This window comes from Sinocyclocheilus grahami, unplaced genomic scaffold (assembly GCF_001515645.1).
Source record: "Sinocyclocheilus grahami isolate Dianchi unplaced genomic scaffold, SAMN03320097.WGS_v1.1 scaffold551.1, whole genome shotgun sequence".
NCBI lineage: Eukaryota > Metazoa > Chordata > Actinopteri > Cypriniformes > Cyprinidae > Sinocyclocheilus > Sinocyclocheilus grahami.
The window spans coordinates 921,004-944,602 of NW_015505730.1; the positions used below are offsets into that span (position 1 = coordinate 921,004).

The 23,599-nt window shown below is 36.2% G+C and overlaps 1 protein-coding gene across 1 annotated transcript in view; it reads left to right on the forward strand.

Moving 5' to 3' along the window:
• Window positions 1-23,599, forward strand: part of cntn3b (contactin 3b) — a 73,280-nt gene that overhangs the window by 22,791 nt on the left and 26,890 nt on the right. Inside the window, exons 3-8 of the mRNA XM_016238945.1 lie at window positions 2,222-2,357; window positions 10,947-11,122; window positions 13,972-14,067; window positions 17,881-18,084; window positions 19,848-19,950; window positions 21,751-21,935. Coding sequence (XP_016094431.1) covers window positions 2,222-2,357; window positions 10,947-11,122; window positions 13,972-14,067; window positions 17,881-18,084; window positions 19,848-19,950; window positions 21,751-21,935 — 900 coding nt within the window. The remainder of the gene's footprint in view (window positions 1-2,221; window positions 2,358-10,946; window positions 11,123-13,971; window positions 14,068-17,880; window positions 18,085-19,847; window positions 19,951-21,750; window positions 21,936-23,599) is intronic.

Consider the following 23,599-nt stretch of genomic DNA (forward strand, 5'->3'; position numbering starts at 1 on the left):
ATATACAGTGCCATTCAAAAGTTTCAAGAGTCATAGATTTCTTGCAAAAAGCAAATACTGACCTCAAACTTATGAATGGTAGTGTACATATAAGTGTCTCCTCAAAACATCGGATGAGAAAATAATCGATATTACAAATATAAATCGCAGATATTACTAAATATGGCATTAAAGGTATAAAAGTCACTCGTTTTTATAAAGTAACGCTGTCAAACAGTGACACTCGCCGGTAAAGTTACAGCGAAGGCTTGCCTCCCTTCGGTCCATAGACTTTCTACAGAGACCCTAAAGTGTGCCGCAACTTTTCTGGAGGCTTGTTGAGATGAATGGGGGAAAGTCACATGAGAGGAGGCAATGCCTCCGTCACGCTATAATTGGATATGATCGGTTTTGATTGAATGTGATTGGTTCATGTGATAAATCCCGCCTCTTGTTTTCGTGCGAGCTCTTGGCCTGAATGAAGAAAATGATGGCGTTATTGACTAATTAATTATAAAGTAAGTAAACAACTCTCCCGCTTAGAGATACCACTACTTTGTGTCACGTCAAAATGAAAACTTGAAATGGTCTGAAAATGTGATGACTGTGACAGTTTTTAGTGAGCATTCAGCGTGATGAAATGAAAGATATATATTTGTGTCTGTGGCAGTGTTTACAGAGCTTTTATGACGATGACCCGAAAATAAGCTGACTATTAAAAAGAACAGCTGAACATCAGTTTACAAATAAAAAAATATTGGTAGCATTTTACAATAAGGTGTCATTTAATGAGTTAACTAACATGAACAAACAATGAACATTTATTACAGTATTTAAATACAGTTTTCATTGTTAGTTAAATACAGTTGTTCATTGTTAGTTCATGTTAGTTGTAATGTTGAAATTAATATTAACTAAGATTAATAAATGCTGTAGAAGGTGTTTATTCTAAGTTCATGTTAACTAAAGTAGTTAACTAATATTAACTAATGAAACCTTATTGTAAACTGTTTCTAGAATAGTGTTCAAATTGTTACTGCCTTTAGTTATTATTTTGGAATAAATATAAAACTACATAAAACACTATGAAATGTATAATTAGTATTTCAAATATTAAATAAAATACAAAATAATATTAATAAAATACAAAATATAATAATTTTTGTTCTCTTTATTTTTCTTTACCCAGTCCTTTTATATCCATTTATGTTTGGCTTCCCCAAGGCTGCAGTGAGATTGTGGCCCAATACCTGTGTTTGTCAAAGATGATTATCAGGATTCCTGGGATGGAGGCTTGTCTGTATCTCACTAGAAACCGCTGCCTCTGCCTTCCTCTCTGGATGCAGTGGATTACAAATGCAACTCAGAGGAAACTTATTTTTGTTCGTTGGTGGCAGTATTTACAACAGAAGGTTTGATTAATGAGAGAACAGATGCTATTGTGAGGGGAAATACAGGCTAAATCATTTTCTTTTCATCTTGTATTCATGAAACTGAAACACAGAACAATTATAACCGACACATGCATCAAATATCCTATAGTTATGGTGTGTAATTTCAGAAATGATACACACAATCTTTCTTCTGTTGATATTACCACAACAGCAACTGACACTGGAGTTTATTTTCCTGTAGTATGGCGTTTCTATGAGGTTTGCAGAATTTTCTCGTAAATATGGCTGCACGGTGTATCTCTGTATAATATTAATTAATAAAGAAAAAATAATGGCTGCAAGTCTCTGGAATCTATTTAGATATATTACATAATATTCTGACAATGGAGGCGTGATGTCTTCTGAAGCACACTTCTAGAAAATGTAGAAGTGTAGGGAGCTGCAAAAGATGTGTGAATAATGGTATTTTTCTGTAGTCCTGGATATTTTTAGTATCAAATAAAAGCAGCTGTCAAAGCATGCACAATATAAACGTGTATGTGTGTGTGGGGGTGTATATATACATATTCCCTCCTCCTCCCCAGCATCACCTCTAGGGATCTGCTATGGGGTCTACCATTTCTTGCAACAGGCTGTCCTGTTTTGTGTTATTTTGACTAAGCTAAACTAATTCTTATATTTGCTCTGCAGCAGCAGCAATGTAGCATGTCTCATACGCCAAAATGAAGCTTTTGTACATTACATTCCCCATGCTAGTTGAAATCATTCACTCTGAGAGTTGTCATGATTGAACTGTATTTTTTATTAAATGAACAACAAATGGATTATCTCTGTGTCGGTCTCATCAGCACATGCAGAAGACACAAAGTTTCTTGGTCCAAGCTGGAAAAAGGAACCCGAAGATCTGAGACTGCCCATCCACTCTCCTGAGCAGGAGGCTGTTTTAACCTGTGAGGCATCGGGAGTTCCTTCCCCTCAGTACAGGTATGAGGCCAATCTAGTGTTCTATGCTAGCAATTTATGTATTCTTTCATTGCTATTACAAACCATTTAAGCGGTTGGTTTTGGCAAATTGGCAGCTTATTCCCATAAGGATCAGCTTGAAAAGTAATGGCACTGATTGCTATTGATTTTCCAGGTGAGAGGCAATTTATTTGTCCTTCGTGTTTGCTGTTGCATAAATCCAGTAATCTACTGTATTTCTAACAGCCTATCCCAGTGGCATCCTGCTGTGACCCATTTTCCAATTGCTTTCCAGAGTTTCACCAGTGTCAATTTTAAATGCACGTCAACTGCTTTACTAAAGACTCATTTAAAAAAAAAAAGACAAAAACAGCAATTTAGCCTACTTACGGAGATATGTTCAAGATTCATTACTTCTTTGGAGTGTACACATCTCAGCAAGAGCTTTAGGAATTAGCATACCAAATATATCTTTCTGAGAGGGTAATGCATGCTACTGTAAGGACGGAAATTGGCTTTGAAAATTGGAGGGGTCTAAATGACTAATTTGTGCTAGAGATTCTAAGATACTGTCCCGCATATTCCCTGGTGAGGCGTCTGCTCTGAAAATAGCAGCGTGCTCCAGCTCTGTGGTATATTGTGTTTCGTAGCTTGGGTCAGCATCATGTAAATGCTCAGGCAAGCACAAGGGAGGGAAGTAATAACCTTGTGAGTGACATTCGATTTAAACACTTACATTTCCCTTTAGTGCATCTTTGTGGAAAACACCGATTTAACTCAACATTACGAGAGTATCAATGTAAAGGAAGAAGAAGAGCACAGTGACAGTTGAAGGCGTGATACTTTACTTTTGCATAGTGATAGTCTTCAAGGTCGAATAAGTTTGACTTTCGACCCAGCTCTTGGCTTATTTATGCAGATATGTAACCATAAATAAACTCTGGTGGAAAGGAAATGAAGTGGCTTATGCATATATTCAACAACATGCAAAATAGTCATTTTCAGCTTTGTCACACTGAAATACACTGCACTTCCTTTAATTTTTTAATTCCTTTCTCACAGATATTAGGTATATTTGGTTTTTGATTGTCATGAAAATCATGTTCCCAAACCAACTGACTGTGTGATTGCTTTTAAACATTTCGTATTTTTAGCCATTTCCTTTTTGCACAGTTATAGGGAGGAAACAGTCTAGCAACAGCAAACAGCGATGCTACTAACTCCATTTCTCAATAGTGTGATAGTAGTTCAGTTAAATAAAATACTTTCTGGTAACAAACTACTTTTGAGTAGCAGTGTAATGAGTAACTGATGGAACATTTTCTGATAGCATTTCTCTGATAAAAACAGTTCATGAAATATGAACCAAATATTTTCTCCACAGATTTTAAGTCTTCTTTTCAATTCCTAATTCATTTTAGCATAATGTTTTATGAAAATAGATTAAAAAATATATAGTTTTTCAATTATTTCAATTTTAGTTTCCTCAAAACTGGTACCAGCTGTGTATTGTCTTGCTTTGAAGACTACCATAGATTTTATCTCAGGATTCTGGGGACATTTTCTCTTTGTGTGTTTGATAAAAACTATACCCATCATTCAGTGAACTTTACAACAATACATCCAGACACTGATAAGATCGGTGCCACTCTAAGGATAATTTCTTGAACTGAAAAAGAGACATTTGCTAAGTTATCACTGACAGTAAATTATTCAAGGCTGGCCTTATAAGATCCAATCTGGTCAAAAGGCACCAGAAAGGTTCGGTCCACCCCAGCATTCATTTCAAGTGTGTTGAGCCAACCAATGTTGACTGAAGGGTGGCCAGTTCTACTGCAAAACAGTAAGAGGAGGAAGAGTCTCCAAAGAACATCCAGTTACTTTCTTTGTCAAGTGAAATTGTCAGTGTTCCAGCAGAGTCTGGTGGTATTTCAGTGTCTGCAGGGGCCGATGTGAACTTTGAGAACACAAAGCGCCAGGCTATTTTGCATCTTGTTTTCAGATTCCATAGAAAAGTAACTCAGAGCTGAGTCAGAGAAGAGCAGTTGGCTGACTTCTGCTTTTCTCTCAAATAAAGCTTTTTAAATAAATACGGAGTTGCTGTATTTTATTACATTCATAGGATTATATAAATCAATACATTTATTTTGTTTACATATTTATATAGAAAGAATAAATAATTTATAACATAACATTAAATTCATATTCACTACCATGCAAAAGTTTAGTACGATTTTTTTATGTTTTTTGAAGGAAGTCTTTTATGCTCACTAACGCTGCATTTATTTGGTCAAAAAATAGTAATACAGCTAATAGTAAAACCACAACTGATTTTGCTTCTAATAAAAATATTTGTTTTCCGTAGCTGATTTGTTTTTCGTTCATCAGGCTTGTGATAATTTATTATCTGAAGGCCAACAAGTTTTTTTTTTCACCTAAATATCAGAGAATCACAGTTGTATTGAAAATTAAGTAGTTGTCTTCATCCTTCAGACATTTCTGTGAAAATAGCACAGCTACTGTTACTAAAGTTAAACCATGATAAACTGTTGTAAGGGTGTTGATGTGTACTTTGAAAAGCCTTAATTTCTGTTGGTGTTTCTCCACTTGCTTTGTCAGCGCTGTTTGCTGAGGTTGTCTAGCTGTTTGAGGTGTTTAGCAGAGTTGTTTGACTTCCTCAATAGTGCTTTTAAAGTAGAAAATTCTCAATAGAGTTCAAATGTGTCACAGGTTTAGTGGTCTGTGTTGTGTTGTCCAGCATTTCGCTTATGCAATTATATTTTAACAGATCTACAGAACATGCTGATGTGCTTCATCACAGTGCAGTAACAACCCTGATCCTAGCAACTCTCTAGTAATCTGTGGTTTGTTTTTTGGTCCAGTAAAAGACAAGTTTTATTAATGTGGTAGTGTGGGTCTACAGGGACAGATAAGGTAGGCTGTGAGGGAATGTGAGGCCACAGGACAACTCTTACCAACAATCATTTGTGGGCTCCTGTGGTCGCCAAATGTTCGTAGAGCAAGAATTTGCATTATACATTTATGCATTTAGCAGACATCTTTATCCAAAGCGACTTACAGAAGAAGAACAAAAGCTATTCGTCAAGGAGCCAACGATATTTGTAATGTCCAATGGCAGGTTTATTTGACAACTAGATTAGGAAGCAAGAGAGAATGCAGAGAAGAAAACTTTGTGTGTGAGTGTGCAAGTGCATTTATTTAATGGTTTGTGGTGGTTAAGTGATATAGTTCTTGAATTAGGTTTTAACAGTGCAGGTTTGCAGCTCATTCCACCAGAGAAGAACAGAGAGTAAAGGTTTTGGAGAGTGCCTCATTTTGAAAGAGCAACAAGGCGTTGCTCAGTTGTTCATCTAAGTAAGCTTCTTTTACATTCATTGTAACAACTTGCACACATGATTTGCATTTTTATCAGTTTTTGCTTTCCTGGGGAATCAAACCCATCGCCTTGGCATTGTTAGTGCCAAAGAAGTTTCACTGTTTCACTCACTTTAGGTCTCCCTACGATGCTGTTTTAAATCCTTTGAAAAAGCTCAGAATCTGTTTTCCCAACCTACATTTAACCTGACAGGATTTTCAACCTGCCTAGCATGCTTTCGAGATTGTAAGGATCTGAACCCTGGTCCGTGGAGCAGGCAGTCATCAAAGACGAGAATGTGAAGGAGAGCTGGTTAAAATGCAGAGATTACACGGAGAAAGTCAGAGGTGCTCTTGTGTTGGTCCTCATTAACTCGGCTCCAGCATGATCTTTGTTGAACGCAGGTTGCTTTTTCGGTTGTACGAAGCACTGCAGAGCTTTCTTTTGGAAGGATAATTGGAGCTGACTGTTTTGTACGTCACTATTTTTATTTTTTGCATTTTCCATTTCCACTTCTCAGATTTTTCTCTAATGAGCAGGTGTAGGCTTTGTGTCTTGGCAGTTTGTTAATGTAGTCTGAAGTAACAGAAATTATAATAAAGATTATGATGATGGAGACAGTGATCATGACAGTAATAATAGTGTGAGGATCATAACGTCAGTGATACTGATGGAGGCTTGGACAGTTCAATGTGCGGGGGCAGCATAATTGTCCATTAAACTTTTCAGATAACTTTTTGTCATGGATAGAAAAGCACTGGAGGCCCTAGGCCCTCTACTCATTATCTGAAAATACTTCGGCTCCCTGTCACTTCTAAGCCTTTTTGATTCTTGTTAAGGGGCTCCTTGGAGACTGGATTGTTTGTAATTCGTCGTCTAGCCTTTGAAAACGATCATTCATGCACCAATTAGCATTGGTCCACAATTTTTTGTATGACTGGAGCTTTCTTTTGGAAGGATAATTGGAGCTGACTGTTTTGTACGTCACTATTTTTATTTTTTGCATTTTCCATTTCCACTTTTCAGATTTTTCTCTAATGAGCAGGTGTAGGCTTTGTGTCTTGGCAGTTTGTTAATGTAGTCTGAAGTAACAGAAATTATAATAAAGATTATGATGATGGAGACAGTGATCATGACAGTAATAATAGTGTGAGGATCATAACGTCAGTGATACTGATGGAGGCTTGGACAGTTCAATGTGCGGGGGCAGCATAATTGTCCATTAAACTTTTCAGATAACTTTTTGTCATGGATAGAAAAGCACTGGAGGCCCTAGGCCCTCTACTCATTATCTGAAAATACTTCGGCTCCCTGTCACTTCTAAGCCTTTTTGATTCTTGTTAAGGGGCTCCTTGGAGACTGGATTGTTTGTAATTCGTCGTCTAGCCTTTGAAAACGATCATTCATGCACCAATTAGCATTGGTCCACAATTTTTTGTATGACTTTAAAGAGAACTCAAAACAAAAAGAGTATCCATGGGAAATCAATAAATAATATTTGCAATTTAGAGTGTATGATGTTAGGGTCTTTTGAATCTTGTAAGATAAACTTATTCACAATGTGCTGGTTTAGCACTGTCAAAAGGTACTAATAGGTAGATATAATGGTACTTTTGAGGGTACTGCGCCGGTATCAAGCTGTTGTATTTTCTAAATGCATGTTATTGATCTTATTGTGAATAATCCATCCATGCATATGCACATAAAAATGACCTAGTAATTTGTAATCAAAATGTCATAATTCAGTCATCCAGTGAAACAACAGACATTATTTTGTCTGCATAAACCCCGCCCCTTTCTTACTAATTCAGCTCTGCCTCCATCCAGTCAACAACTGATGGATTGAACCAAGTCCCTGCCATCATTTTTTTTCTCGATAAACCATTTCACTTGGATGCAAGTTACAATACTGGGAAAAAAAGATCTGCCGCTACTTCTGTTACACTGCGACTATTTTGTTTCATAGTAAACATGCACTATGTATTTTTTCCCCTCATTCAATTTTTTAGCCTATATAGTTAATAAAATGAGTAGCACATTTGAAAAAAAAAATTGTATGACATTCACTTAACATGAAGAAAAGGGGGGAAGAGTGGGTGGAAGAGGGCATGATATTTTCATTAGCATTAAATTATTTCCCCCTGAATAATCATATAGCCTCTCAGCACATGTGCTAGAAATCAATATTTCCTATTTCCATATTATTCTAAGGCTATTGATCCATCAGGAGCAGCTTGCCTCTGAGTGCTATGATATATTCAATCCTCTGGTCTAAACTGAAAAAATAAATGCATTTTCAAGCAAGCAGTCGAGCTGAGGCTATGAAACAGATTTAGGACTATACCACTTATGTAGAGAGCAAAATATGCATATTAACACATGCATTGCAAATATATTATGATCCTCTCTAAATGTTAATATTATATTGCATACAGTGTTTTTCAGATGCTACTCTTGTAGGGTTCTTCTCAAGTGACAAATGACGTGTCTTATAGCATCATGATTCATCTTAACCACAGACATATTTATATTAACTTATATAAGGTGTTATAGTAACTGTATTTCTTAAGTTTGCAATCTCAAATATTCAGTTTTCATAAAAATTAGAGGAACTATTGTTGTGTTTAGGTGGTCTGTGGATGTTCTGATTTGATCAAAGTTGTCTACACTAAGAAATAGATGACAACATTATTTTGTGTAGGCGTGTATGTACCAACACAGATGATATTAGATCCTTTCAGGATAATATACTGGTTATTTCATTCATTTTATACACGGAGGGCCCCACTTTAAGTGGGATGCAGAAGCTTTGTTGATTTATCATGCTATTGAAAGTGTATTAGGAAACTAGATTAGTTTGATGCTATAATATTATACTTTACTTTGTGAGAACACAAATATTGTCTGTATTTACAACAAACAGCCTCGCAGTAATCAACTGTGTAAGCCTGCAGGCCGAATGTCACAGTAAATTATATCAAATACAGTGGCAATGATATTAGACTCACAAATGATGACTAAAGGAGTCAGATTAACTTGACTGCCACACTGAGATCAATAAATAATGCAGCAGAAATGGGCTTCAGAGAGCTGCAGTAGATCTACACTTTGTTGTCTGTCAGGTTTGGGAGAGACTAGAGTCTCCAGTTACTTTTTAAAACCACATTGTCCACCACACTCATTAGTTTTTCACACCAGTGAAAAAATGTAGATCCTGCCAACACCTTTATTTCCCCATTGTTTCCAAATTCCAAAGGTTTTCTGCCAAGTTTTCACTCTCAAATGCCTGTAGGCGTGTATGTACCAACACAGATGATATTAGATCCTTTCAGGATAATATACTGGTTATTTCATTCATTTTATACACGGAGGGCCCCACTTTAAGTGGGATGCAGAAGCTTTGTTGATTTATCATGCTATTGAAAGTGTATTAGGAAACTAGATTAGTTTGATGCTATAATATTATACTTTACTATGTGAGAACACAAATATTGTCTGTATTTACAACAAACAGCCTCGCAGTAATCAACTGTGTAAGCCTGCAGGCCGAATGTCACAGTAAATTATATCAAATACAGTGGCAATGATATTAGACTCACAAATGATGACTAAAGGAGTCAGATTAACTTGACTGCCACACTGAGATCAATAAATAATGCAGCAGAAATGGGCTTCAGAGAGCTGCAGTAGATCTACACTTTGTTGTCTGTCAGGTTTGGGAGAGACTAGAGTCTCCAGTTACTTTTTAAAACCACATTGTCCACCACACTCATTAGTTTTTCACACCAGTGAAAAAATGTAGATCCTGCCAACACCTTTATTTCCTCATTGTTTCCATCATTCACAAGGTTTTCTGCCAAGTTTTGACTCTCAAATGCCTGATTCAGCAGAACTATGGATGATGTTTACGGTCAGTTCTGAATAGTAGAGTGCTAGATATCTAATTATTTGAAAAAGTCTTGAGTTGATACATTTTTCCCTGTTACAGAAGTTGCCATACAGTGATTACAGTTATTGATTAAGCTGGTTTTCTGATGGAAACCTTCCACTTTTATAATATGATCTTCCTACTGTGTAATGGCAAAAGGAGTCAGATTAACTTGACTGCCACACTGAGATCAATAAATAATGCAGCAGAAATGGGCTTCAGAGAGCTGCAGTAGATCTACACTTTGTTGTCTGTCAGGTTTGGGAGAGACTAGAGTCTCCAGTTACTTTTTAAAACCACATTGTCCACCACACTCATTAGTTTTTCACACCAGTGAAAAAATGTAGATCCTGCCAACACCTTTATTTCCTCATTGTTTCCATCATTCACAAGGTTTTCTGCCAAGTTTTGACTCTCAAATGCCTGATTCAGCAGAACTATGGATGATGTTTACGGTCAGTTCTGAATAGTAGAGTGCTAGATATCTAATTATTTGAAAAAGTCTTGAGTTGATACATTTTTCCCTGTTACAGAAGTTGCCATACAGTGATTACAGTTATTGATTAAGCTGGTTTTCTGATGGAAACCTTCCACTTTTATAATATGATCTTCCTACTGTGTAATGGCATCAGCACGAATAATAAACCCGCAAATTAGGAGGAATGTTATTGCATTACATAACAAAATATTAAACCAATTGCCATTTATTTTAAAGAAAGACAGCACAAACATAGTTCTTAAGCAAAATATTCTACAAAAATAATTTTTTCAGTCTTCAAAATTAACATAAATAGTATTTGGATGCTTTCTAATTACTGAATGTTGTTGGAACACATCCATAGCAAATATGATGAACTTCACATGTGGTTACTCTTAAACCTGAGGTAAAATAGTCAAATACTTCAGAAAAGAAAAGAAAAAGATGGATAAATGTAACCACAAAAAAAAGATGATAAAGAAAAGTTGAACCTATGATAGTAATAATGAACCTTTCATAGTTTTTCCTAGCAATTTTATTGGAAACTAAAACAAACCTACTCACGACTAAACATTGCACATCTTCAAGGTCAATAAATAATTAGAGTTTTCGTATTCTTCAGCACTGTTTTGCTTGCTTTCATCAGTTATTAGTCAGATTGTACTGTAGAAGAACAAAGAAGGAAAACAAATGTCAGCAATGAGCTTTGTTTCATGCTGAATCTGGCTGTATAATGAAGCAGGCTTCATCAGATCGATGCATGTGATGAATATTGGTGAGTAAGCTTCTCTGGAGACCACACTCCTGATTGTGTTTGCGTCTCTCCAGATGGTCTCTAAACGGAACGCTCATTGATCTTCGTGGTGACGAGAGGCGTCGCCTGTCTGGGGGTAACCTGATCATTACCGGCCTGGATCGGGACCAAGACAGCGGTGTCTACCAATGCACTGCCTCCAACACCCGGGGAACCATTCTCAGCCAGAGAGCCACACTACAGTTTGCATGTAAGTTATGTGAAAGTTTTTGTTAAAATTAGGGTTTTTGGTCAATTTACCAAAGTACTGTATTCTATGCTTTTTTTTCCAAAGCCACTATATATATAAAAGATAATAAATACATATTACTGTTTTTTTTACTGTATTTTGATCAAATAAATGCAGCCTTAATGAGGCATAGAAGTCTTACTGAAATATCTAAATCCAACATAGCAACATAAACTCAACCAATATCAAGTTTGTGGCACGATTTGTCCAAACAGTGGCAAACCGGAGGTGCGTTTGTATGTTGTAAAAGCACCAGCTTTGGTATTTGGTATTCACATGGCATTGCTGAAGAAAGAGCAATCAAACGAGCTGTCAAATGTGACAATTTCACCGGGTGAAGCGCCATTTCATCGACTTCAAACTCCATCCCTCATTCTCATTAGTCACCAGCTTCAACAGCATCTTTGTACGCTGCGTATTGACTCGCCATATTAATACCCATACTGTCTGCTTCACAAAGTAAACTGCCAAGTATGAGAATAGCCATCTAGCCACCTGGCCTCTGTGCAGATGATTTAAAATGTGCATGCACAAAGAAATAAGAAGCTCCAATCAGTTTTTTTTTTAAGATGGGAGAAGGATCGTTTGGGATGAGAGCAAGCCTGGCCATGCACTCCTTTTCTCTGACAGCGAAGACTTTTCACACTCGTACCGTCTAACTATTGATCCAACCATGGGAATACACAGAGCATCTCACGTCCCCCTTAGGAGACAGATTCCCATCTTTATGGGTGGGATAATGAATTTCACTTCAGGGGACTGGTTAACAGGACTTGCTTGACATTTATTTCCTATATTGATCATTGGTTAGTCAAAGGGGAATTATGATTTTAATAGGATGATAATGCCGCTGGCTTTGATAATATGTCATTGTGGCATTTCTTATCTTTCAGACAGCTGTTAAAAACTGCATTCTGCATCTGCAAGCCAGTTTGAAATACATGCTTAACTGTAAAATTTGTCATTGGGAGATTTATTCCATGGTGGCTTTCTATTGGCTCTCCTGGGGCAAGTTTGGAATGAGTACCTTTCTCAAGGGTGCAATAGCTGCAGAGCAGATTTGTGACCTGACAAACCATGGCTCACACAAGCTCCCTAGAATTCAAAGCCTATTCAGATCTTTAACCAGCAGACCCTGTATTAAAATAAAATTGTATTGGGGTGATCAAAAGCATGTTAAATTTGTATTTTTGTACAGTGGGTACGGAAAGTATTCAGACCCCCTTAAATTTTTGCTTAGAATAGTTTAGCAACCACCTAAGGCATAGCAATGCCTTAGCAATCATGGTTATTATAGTTTTAATGTATTTTAAATACTTAATTTTTATTTTTGAAATTTTGTAATTTTTTTTTTCTATTTTCAATTAGCATTTTAACTTAGTTTAGTTTTTGGTAGTTTTTTATATAACTTTTTTGTAGTTTTCATTTATTCAGTTTCACCGCTTGTATTATTTAAAGCATTAACAATATTAAATAACAGTTATATATCAATTTGAAATGTTTTTGCTATCTAGAGGCTTTTTAATGGTTAATATGTTTATAAGGGTTTCAAGTTGACAAACCATATATTACAATCAAAAAATGTATTTGTGGATGTTTTTATTTTATTTCAAATCATTTTGGAGTCAAAAAGTTTTTTTTAGGTTTTAGGATTTTTATTTTCACAAAACCGTTCATTTTGTATTTATTTATAAATTTTTTTTTTTTTCTTTCTGTTTTACTTTTTATTAACACTTATAAAATTTAACACCAGTTGTATGCCAAGCTTCAGGCCTTTAATGAATAGGACCTTGAAGCTGAATGTTCCACCATCCCATAAGAAGAAAGAATCAATAAGAGTTATGGAAATGAATCAATAAACGCTCAACTCTTCATCCTTCACATCCATATATGAATGTTTTCCATTTATAAGCAACGCCATTCACTGTGAAGATGTTTGGCTTACCACATGGCCTACAGCCATCACATGAGTCCAGCCTTATAGATTTTAACACAAGAGACTATTAATCAGCGCCGGTGGCTCTGCCGCTCCGGCTCTTAATCCATTCATCCTGTTACTATGAGCCGAGCAAGTCCTGCTCTTTCCACTTCCACCACGGCTCAGTACGACCCGACTGTGTGGGACTTCTTTTCGGTCAGCGGGGAATCTCTCATTAATCTTTCCCACTGTTTTCCACCACCTCTCCCTAATCCTGATGTTTTCTTCTACTTCTTTTGTTTTTCTGTTTTTTTCCCCGCTCTGTAATTTGTCTTATCGGTCACATTGACTCTATATTTTTTGTGTTGGGGAGCTTGGCTCTTGGCTTGTTTGCTTAAGGGTGTGGAATTGGCACAGCAGGCTACGGTTACAGAAGGCCTTCTTTGTCACGAAGCAAGGAGAAGGTTTTTATCATGCCAGGTATGCGAGCCGGCTGCCAACTTCCTCTCCTCCTGTTAATTTGTGAGGATGAATCGTGTGGACATGTATTGACAGGGAGGCTGCTGGCTCAGTGGGTGAGATTAAGATATCTCTGGTAATGATGCGGCTTACTGCTGGTAGGTGGAGGCGATGTTAGCATCCCTTTTTCATACACCCTCATAGTGTTTCACTAGACTGCATTGTTAGACACCCGCTGTCTGCTTTGGATTATTCTCAATCACTGATTCTGTTTCCTTCTTTTTGCTTTCTCAAATATTGAGCGCTACTAAACGATTACAGTCGACGTTGCTTCACCATTAGTTTTGCTATAATATGAAATGCCGTTTTCATTATGCACGAAAAATAATTGCCTCATGCAAATGTATTTTATTACACGTTTAATCTGTTACAGATCTGGAAAGCTTCAAAACGCAGACAAGAAGTGCTGTGAATGTGAGGGAAGGCCAAGGGGTTGTTTTGTTATGTGGCACACCTTTGCATTCCGGTGGTAAGTTGGTATATTATTGTATATCCATTTTAAGTCGCCATTTATTAATGTGTTATTGTGAATGATTCACTGGATAGTCAAACAAAACTTTTGTTTTCATAATCTTCAATCAAAATGGTCTCTATCTGCATTGCTTAATCATTTGATATCACTTATGCCGCAACAGTGTTATTTTAGTATTATTTCTATACCATTATAGTTATTTATTAATATTTCCAATTAGCTTATCTTTCATATTTGCATAAGTTAAGTTTTAGTAATTGTGTTATCGGCTTCATCTATAGCTTTGTATTTTCATTAATTTTAGTCAGCTAATTTCACTTAGCTGCCAAGGCAATATTTCAATTTTTTTTAGGTTTTTAAGTTTAAATTTTTTCAACTAATATTTATATTTTATTTCAACTTGATTTCAAATACTGAAAATGAATTTTAATAGTTTATTTTTAGTTAACAACACTGGGTCATGCAAGTTATTGTATAATTGTTAACCAATAACTAAATACTGTCATTCAGTCGGGCTACATTTCACAATCCAATCAATTCCAGATGGACGAAAGTCCTGCCCTACTTTCTTGACATCACAATGTCAAAAGATGGAACTAAAATGAGTTGCAAATGGCAATTCACTTTCGACTTTCAAATCTGTGAAGTGCTGCCTACACACATATGTACTTGCTCTTCAATCCATAAAATGCTTGCTTTCATCCCATTGAATAACATGAAACCATTTTTCTTTTTCATCATCCCTGAGAAATTATATGAAACTGCAGTAGGGCTTTTAGATTAACTGTTTGTGAATAAATTGTAAAGAAAAAAAACACAATCGTTTCTTGTCGCCTCCATTGATACAGGCTGTTTTTTACTCTACTGTTTGAGAAGTGTGATAAAGGTCAGTAGAAATTCACACTCCAGTGCTGTTTCGCAAGCTGGAAACAAAAGTGGCGGAAATGCATGTTTGCATGTTAATTGTGCTTCTCTTAGGCATATAGCGCCTATCCTTAGACAAGACTGAGGTTGTAATTCAACCATCTGTAATTGGACAGAAGTCATTAGACCCCAAGTGCAAACAAGAACCAGGCAGTGAGAGACATCAATAGCAATTAGAGGTCGTGACTATTACTGCGACAAATGAGATGTCAGAAATGAGAAGATGTGAATTTGTTTCATAGGCTGGGCAATTATAGTTTGCTGAGATAAATCTGTAATTAAGCATTTGTTTAATTAGAGAACCCAGAAGAGGAGCATTTCATATGAGAATACTTTAAAGTTTGGCTTAAATGTCACCAGCGATTGAAAACGTAGGCTAAGTATGACTAAAAAGCCTATATAAATCATTCAAAAGTGCTGGAGAAGGCAGAAATTTAATCAGCACGTTTTGTTGTTAAGAGAGACGTTTCTGAAACACTGATGGTCATTTTACTCAGAGTAAGCATGCTGGTTAGCATTAGATCTTCTAAAGAAACTCATTTACTATGGATCGTAGATCCTGCCATCTTTTCTTTGGCTTCATTTGTTTTCTCATTTGGATCACTTTCTTTTCAATCAGACCTGAATCTGGAGGCAAATGGAAATAAAGACCTGAAATTGAAGTCTCAACCCAATTAGTGAGAAATATGTTTTTTTTAGACGAATGCATTTTCTGTGCCGAGTAGGTAATCAATTGTTTATCACTGCAAAATGCAAACAAGAATGCTAAGCTTTGCAAATTTTCAACTGATTCTATTATAAAAGTTTTTGCTGTGTATAAGTTTAAGTATTACAATATACAGTAGTTGCTCTTTATCTGTTAAGATTTAGGCTGCATATTGAACTCAAAAGACAAATGGGTTATTATTACCAACCTGTTTTATCATTGTGGAAGAAGCTGTATTGTTTTACACTAGTAATATTTGAAACATCTAAACTATTTATCCCCCTGAGCAATGCTGAATGCTCATTGTTGTAAAATAGCATGTGATCAAATGTTTTAAAAGTAAGTTTTCTCTGCTCCACATTTGCAGTTTCCCACTAGATAAAAAAGCTTTATCATGATCTAGCTGTCTGTTGAGATTGCTGAACTTATTATTACCAACCTGTTTTATCATAGTAGAGGAAGCTATATTGTCCTACTCTAGTAATATTCAAAACACTTTTTTTCCAGGGTAACGCTATGTTTTCTGTTGAAAAATTGTATGCGATCAAATTTATTCTCTGATCCACATCTGCTAAAATCCACTATACACTACCATTCAAATGTTTGGCGTCAGTAAGATTTCTTATTATTATTATTAGTAGTATTTAATTGTATTTATTAATATTTAATTTAAATTGATGAAACATTACAGTAATTACATTTATAATGTTACAAAACAAATGCTGTTTTTTTAGAACTTTTATTTATTAAATAATCCTGAAAAAAGGGTATCACAAAAAGTTTAAGTTGCACAACTTTTTCCAACACTGATAAAAAAATCAGCATATTAGACTGATCTGAAGGATTTTGGATGATTAAATAAATGTATTTTTGATCAAAATACATTTTCAATGTGCCTTTACAATTGTGTGGATCTTTATGTTGCTGAATTCTATTAATTACATTTATAAACATGGATATATCGAATAAAAATACTGAGTGGTGGCACATTTAGTACATTCAGAACAAGTATATCTTGACTTTAACCTTGTCGGCCTTTATTTTCCAGCTGTAGGCCATTTTTCCAGCATTTCTATTATGCCTCACTTCCTTAAAATGCCATAATAGAATATAAATAACTCTGATATTGTATTATCACAATATGGAGGTCACGTCAAGTATCCCATTATTGCCCTATTTTTCTCTGTGGAGGCATAAACATGGATATATCGAATAAAAAGACTGAATGGTGGCACATTTAGTACATTCAGAACAAGTATATCTTGACTTTAACCTTGTCGGCCTTTATTTTCCAGCTGTAGGCCATTTTTCCAGCATTTCTATTATGCCTCACTTCCTTAAAATGCCATAATAGAATATAGATAACTCTGATATTGTATTATCACAATATGGAGGTCATGTCAAGTATCCCATGATTGCCCTGTTTTTCTCTGTGGGGGCCTCTAACATCAGACACCCTCAAAAAGATCCTCCATTGTATTTCTGAACAGCATGTTTGTTTTCAGTAACCATCGCAATTTCTCTCTTCCTCTACGTTCAGCGCATTTGACAAAAGCTATCACTTCTTATGAAGCTAACAGAGCTCTGATGCAGGGATTCCCGGGCTGACCTGATCATAAAGAATTGCTTTTAACTTCACGACAACCAGCCTGCCAGCGTGTTTCCCCGTCTTAGGATGGGCGGTGCAGTCTCGGGGGACACTTTTTGAGTGGCAGCCATCCTGTACACCTTTCCAACAGTTGCATCATGTGCACAAGCCTCTCATTCCCGTTCCCTTCCCCCTCTCAGTCTCCTGTAGATGACACGCTAATGCACTGTGGCAGGGCCTTCGGTCTTCTTTGGTTCAGCCCTTTCCAGTAAGAGCCAGCCATGCATGAATGACACCAACAGAGAAGCCTCCGTCCCCAGCCACGGTGAAGCCGGACAGGGCATGTGTCATAAGAGTGCCAGTGAGGCGCTTTAATCTAGTTTGTTTCGCTCCCTTTCCTGCCGCCTCACAAAGGAAGAGTCGCTCTGTTTACTGAACCTTACCTGCCCTAAGGAGGTCAGCCCGAGGCGAAGCGCTTTGTACACACTTTTGAGCCGAGATTATAGTTTACCGAACAAAGTGACTCAACACCTTTCTGAAAGTATAAATGTCTGTGTCAGGATCTAACGCTCCGTTTCTGACATCTTTCTAGAGCTCACATTCACCTGGGTCTTCAATGAGTACCCTCACTTCGTCCAGCAAGACAGCCGGCGCTTTGTATCCCAAGAGACGGGGAATCTCTACTTAGCTAAAGTGGAAACGTCCGATGTTGGGAATTATACCTGCGTGGTTAATAACACTATTACCAAGGAGAGGGTGTTCAGTTCGCCAACACCTTTAGTTCTGAGAAATGACGGTAAGAGGGGTGTCCATCAAATACTACACAGTTTAACACAATATAGGAGCATACACTGTAAAAAGAAAAAAGTTGTATTTTTAATGGTAAAAGAATGCAAAGATTCTAAGCTAAAAACCTGTGAATTTGCTAAGAGTAAGTTCCCTAAAAGGGATAGTTCACCCAAAAATAATAATCCTAAGGCCATCCAAGATATAGGTTACTTTTTAGCTGATGATTTTTAGATGAAACCGTAGTCCTTCATAAAAGCAGCACGTTTTTGAGAACTAAAAAAAAATAATGTCAAGGAACACAAAATTAACACCCGTGGCTTATGACGATATATTGAGGTCTTTTGAAGTGAAAAAATCGGTCTGTGCAAGAAACTGACAGCAAATTAGTAGCACATTTTTATTTTTGGGTGAACTATCCCTTTAAGGCCACTAACATCAAGAATGATTAATGATAACGATATTGTTTTAAAAATAATTTTAAATTTAAAAGAATAGTTCACACCACAACTATAAAGATAATGGCACAGAGAACAATATCATTGGAATAACTTTGAATGATGAACGATAAAAACATTGACATCCAGTCAGAATCCATCCTGCTTGAAAGAGCTTGAAAATTTAAAGTGGCAGATGACATAGCTGCAGCATATGCTTATTATAAACAGAATGTTATTTCAGTGTGGACACTAATATAGTTATTGTTATAGTCATCGTTCCTGATGTGAACAGGTCTCTATACGAAAAACTGTAATAGATGTAATGGGACATTTCACGTAATTTTACGGTAAAATACTGTTACATTTACATGTTACAACAGTTTCTTATTAGTTTTTTTTTCTTATCAAATACGTACATTAGTCGGCGCCGATAGCCTCGTGGTTAGTGAGTCGACATATACAGCGCAACTGCGCTCACGGCGACCTGAGTTCGATTCCCATCTCGAGGTCCTATGCCGATTCCGATCCCCTCTCTCTACCCAATACTTTCCTGTCATCTCTCCACTGTCCTGTCTGAATTATCAAGGAATAAAAAAAATATATTTTTATTTTGGTGTCATATTTCTTACTATGATGATATTTTGTGTTTGTGTATATGACACCTTCTACATATTAGTACTCGTCATAAACTGTAATTATGTGGCTTATTTACCACCTGTGATTTAAGGTGGTGGTCAGTACATTATAAAGGTAAAAAATACATTTTAGTATTTAGCATTATACTTACATTTTTGAGTTAATTAAATATACATTTTTATCTGAAAATGTAAGCTCAGTCTCTAAAACATAAAACGTTGCACCATATTTTGTACAGTAAACTTATGGCAACCATAGCTGTCTGTTTTGTTTGTTTGTTTTATTACCATAGATTTCACATATTTTTTTAACAGTATATCTCACTTGGGTCGAAGAAGCTTGTGACATTTTTAGGGAGATGTTCATTCGTAAATGTCAGAGATCTATTTATGGCACTGTCTTGAATGCTAAACTGCCTCTTTTAAGAACACTAACCCACACCCTTGACAATGCCTCAAAGGAGGCCACATTTCCATTGGAGATGGATCCTGTTTTTATTATGTGTGTTCCATAAATCTTTAATAACATGTCTCTGTATTTTTGGCACAATCTTCTCAGCTTCCCTGCTCATTGACAGGTCTTTGTGTTTTGCCATTTGTTGTTGTTTTGCTTGTATTCTGGAGTACAAAGCTTGTATATCATAAATCATGAATGACAATGCCGTATGCATCTGTGCTGTATTGTCTGCCCATGGCAGGAGCGATGGGAGAGTACGAGCCCAAAATAGAGCTTCATTTCCCCGACACCATTCCAGCTGCTAAAGGATCCACGCTGAAGCTAGAATGCTTTGCCTTGGGAAAGTAAGTCCAACATGCATGCACCTGCGTCTGTCTGCGTTCTACTGCCGCAAACTGTTGCCTGAGTTCACACCCTTGCTTAGCGTTATTTATTTTTATCCCACATTATAAAATACACCGAATTTGTGATCAGCACTTCAGGTTCATTCTTAATACAATTTGCAATCTGTCACGGAAGCTTTTTACAGAGAGCTTTTCACCATAATGGCCCTCTTTGCAGAGAGCAATGACCCGCAAGATTTACTCCTTAAATAGTGTGGAAATAGAGCTGTGAGCTTCTTTTCAAAGGAAGAGGGTTGTCATTTAAAGAGGGGAGTAATGCAGGTTTTCAAAAAGCGGGAGATGATAGCTTTTCACACCATACAAGGAGCGCGTCACCCCAGATTCTAATGTGAATCAGATCCATTCACACTCAGATTCTCTTAATAGGGTACAGCTTTGAAGAAATGAGGGGGAAATGGATTTTCTTTCCAAACATTATGGAATTTCACTTCCTCAGACAAAGTTGCTGTAGCTGGTAGAGCATGATGCTAACACACCAGCATGGTGTGTCATGGATCTGAGTCCTAGGAAATGCATGAACAGATCAAAATGCTTAAGTTAAATGCATGGATAAAAGCATCTACCATAAAAGTCTGGGGTCAGTAAGATTGTTTAATGTTTAAGTCTCTTATGTTCACCGAAGCTGCATTTATTTGATCAAAAATACAGTAGAAACTGTAAAACTGTGAAACATTATTACAGTTTAAAATAATTGCTTTCTATTTTAACATATTTTACATTTTTTTGTGATGGCGAAGCTGAATTTTCAGCATCATTACTCCAATCTTCAGTGTCACACGATCCTTCAGAAATCATTCTAATATGCTGATTTGGTGCTAAATAATCATTTCTTATTATATTCAGCGTTGACAGTTGTGCTGCTTAATATTTGTTTCTGGATTTTTCTTAGGAATAAGAAGTTGACATTGCTACATAAATTCGGACACTTTTGATTAATTTAAGGCATAATTGCTGAATAAAAGTATTAGTTTTTCCTAAAATTATATACTGGTAATAATTATTATTAATAATAATATGCATAGCTTGAATGCAATATATGTCACTTTAGATTAAAGCAACTGCCAAACTAATTTCCTTTTACCAAACATTACATTAAACCATAATTTTGAGCTGGTAATTCCTCACCTGAAACTGTCTAGAATATGGTGCTAGACATGCCAAGGTTATGAATTTGGTTTCAAGGGAATGCAAGCATGATTAATAAAATGCCTTGAATTCTTTGAATAAAAGTGTCTGCCAGTGGATAAATGTAAATACAAGATCTGCACATAATATTAAAAAGCATAACTTGGATGCAGTGTATGCCACTTTGGATAAAAGCTTCTGCCAAATTGATTTCATCTCACTGAATATTATGTTAAACCATAATTCTGGAGTTAACCTTATAATTCCACAGATGGAATTCTGTGAATGATAAAAAATTCCTGTAGCTGGTAGAACATTGTGGCAGCATCACCAAGGTCATGCATTTGGTTCTACGGAATGCATGAATGATTAAATACATTGAATGCTTTGAATAAAAGTGCCAAATGCATAAAATGTAAAAGCAAGACCTATACATAATAATAAAATGTGTAGCTTGAATGCAATGTATGTTGTTTTTGATTTTAAAAATGCCAAGGTAATGATTTGACTCGCAGGGAATAAACATACTGAGTTAAAAAGAATATTTGCTTTAGATAAACTTGTCTTTCAAATGAATTTGTATGTTCTAATGGTGGTTTTGTTGCGGATTCACAGTCCAGTTCCCAAGATCAGCTGGAGAAGAACCAGTGACGTTTCGTTCCCAAACAAAGTCAAACTGAAAAATTCTAATGCCATTCTGGAGATTCCAAATTTTCAACAAGAGGACACAGGGACATATGAGTGCATAGCGGAAAACAGTCGCGGAAAGAATGCTGCGAGAGGTCGTGTGTCTTTCCATGGTGAGTTGTTCTTATTCACTCATGATTTCTAGTTTTTTTCATTGATTTTACCATTTATTATTTTGCCTTTTACATTTATCACAAACAACCATGTCAATAAATAATGTTCCTTTAATTTATTGTTATACATATGTGTGCATTTCTTCTACCTCTGGAATTTGTTCTTTTATTTGCTGACAACTCAGCTTTGTCTCATAAAGCTTTACAGTAATTTGAAAAAAAAAGCATGACTGTTACCATATGGCATTTCTGCACTGCATTGAAACTGCAGTAATAAATCAGTAGATAGTGGCATTGGTTATGTTACTGCAGTTATTTATTCATTTGGAGGTGTTTTATAGAATGCAAATTGTATTTATGCAAAAGAACATTATGATCTGTGTTTTGTCTGTAGAGAAAAATGAACACAGGATAAGTGATTATAGTTTATTTTAGCTGAGACTGTAGCAGATCCAACTGTATAAATATCAGTTTATTAAAAACAATGAATTTAATAAGATAAGTATTAGATGCATTTAACAATCTAATTTAAATTTAATAAACATTTGTATTATTTACAACTTTATTTTTATTCGATTGTAAGTTTGAGGTGATTCTATAGGTGTTTGTAAAGTTCTAAACTACCTTGAGTGGCATAATTATGACACTTTTCCACTGTCATTATGCCACGTAAAACTGCACTCGACCTCGCTATGCCATTTGTGTCATAACTCACAGTGAGAACATCACAACCAGTGTCTCATTTGACTTGTGTCCTTGAGAGACATGACATTTCATGATGCACGTGATTGTGACCTTCTGCAATGAGCACCTCAGTGTAGAAGGTCACGGTGGCATTCCATAAAAAGTCAAGCTTAATTTGAAATGTATGGCGTTGTTGTATTAATAATTTTATACCCTTTGTACCCTTAATAAAATCTAACATGCACTTGGCAGTCTTGTTGGGCTTTCTGTATATGCACTGACTGCCTGAAATACAATTCTGTAGCATAAATGAAAAAGGGAGTTTGCCTTGCCAAAGTAGATTTTCTGTTCCACTATTTGACTTCCTGCAAAAAAAAAGCAGTTTAGAAAGCACTGGATTGGTGTCTGTCTTAAAGGATTCGAAAGGTCTTATCCTGGGCCTTTTAAATTAACATTTGTGGGGAGAAATTCAATCATATGAATTTGTTAATTGAACTCAAGACTCTGTACGTGGCAGTGGAGTGTTTGCCAGCAGAAAGGATAATAAAGCTTCCAGAAGGAGGTCAGAGGATTTGTAGCATGGAACGGAGCATGTGCCTGTAGTGTGATAGAATTGACATATTCACTGAGCGTCTCACTTCAGTAGTTAGATTCATATTCACATGGCTCTTGTGAAATGGGTCGTCTATTGTTTGTTTTTTATAGGAACGTCAAGCATGCTCTCAGTATTATACAGACTAGTGAGTGGGTGTATGGAAAGCCATTTGGAGCTGGTGAAGCAGCTTATGTGATTCTAATATTGCAGCCTTTTCTGATAATGATAATTAATAATCAGAATCAGAAAGGGGTTTAGGGGTCACACTGTGTGATTTGAGCAATCTGAGTAGGTTTGATGTAGGTTAGGATTTTATGCAAAAGTATGTTATCAAGTAAATTTGAAGTAATAGTTCATACACACACACACACACACACATATATAT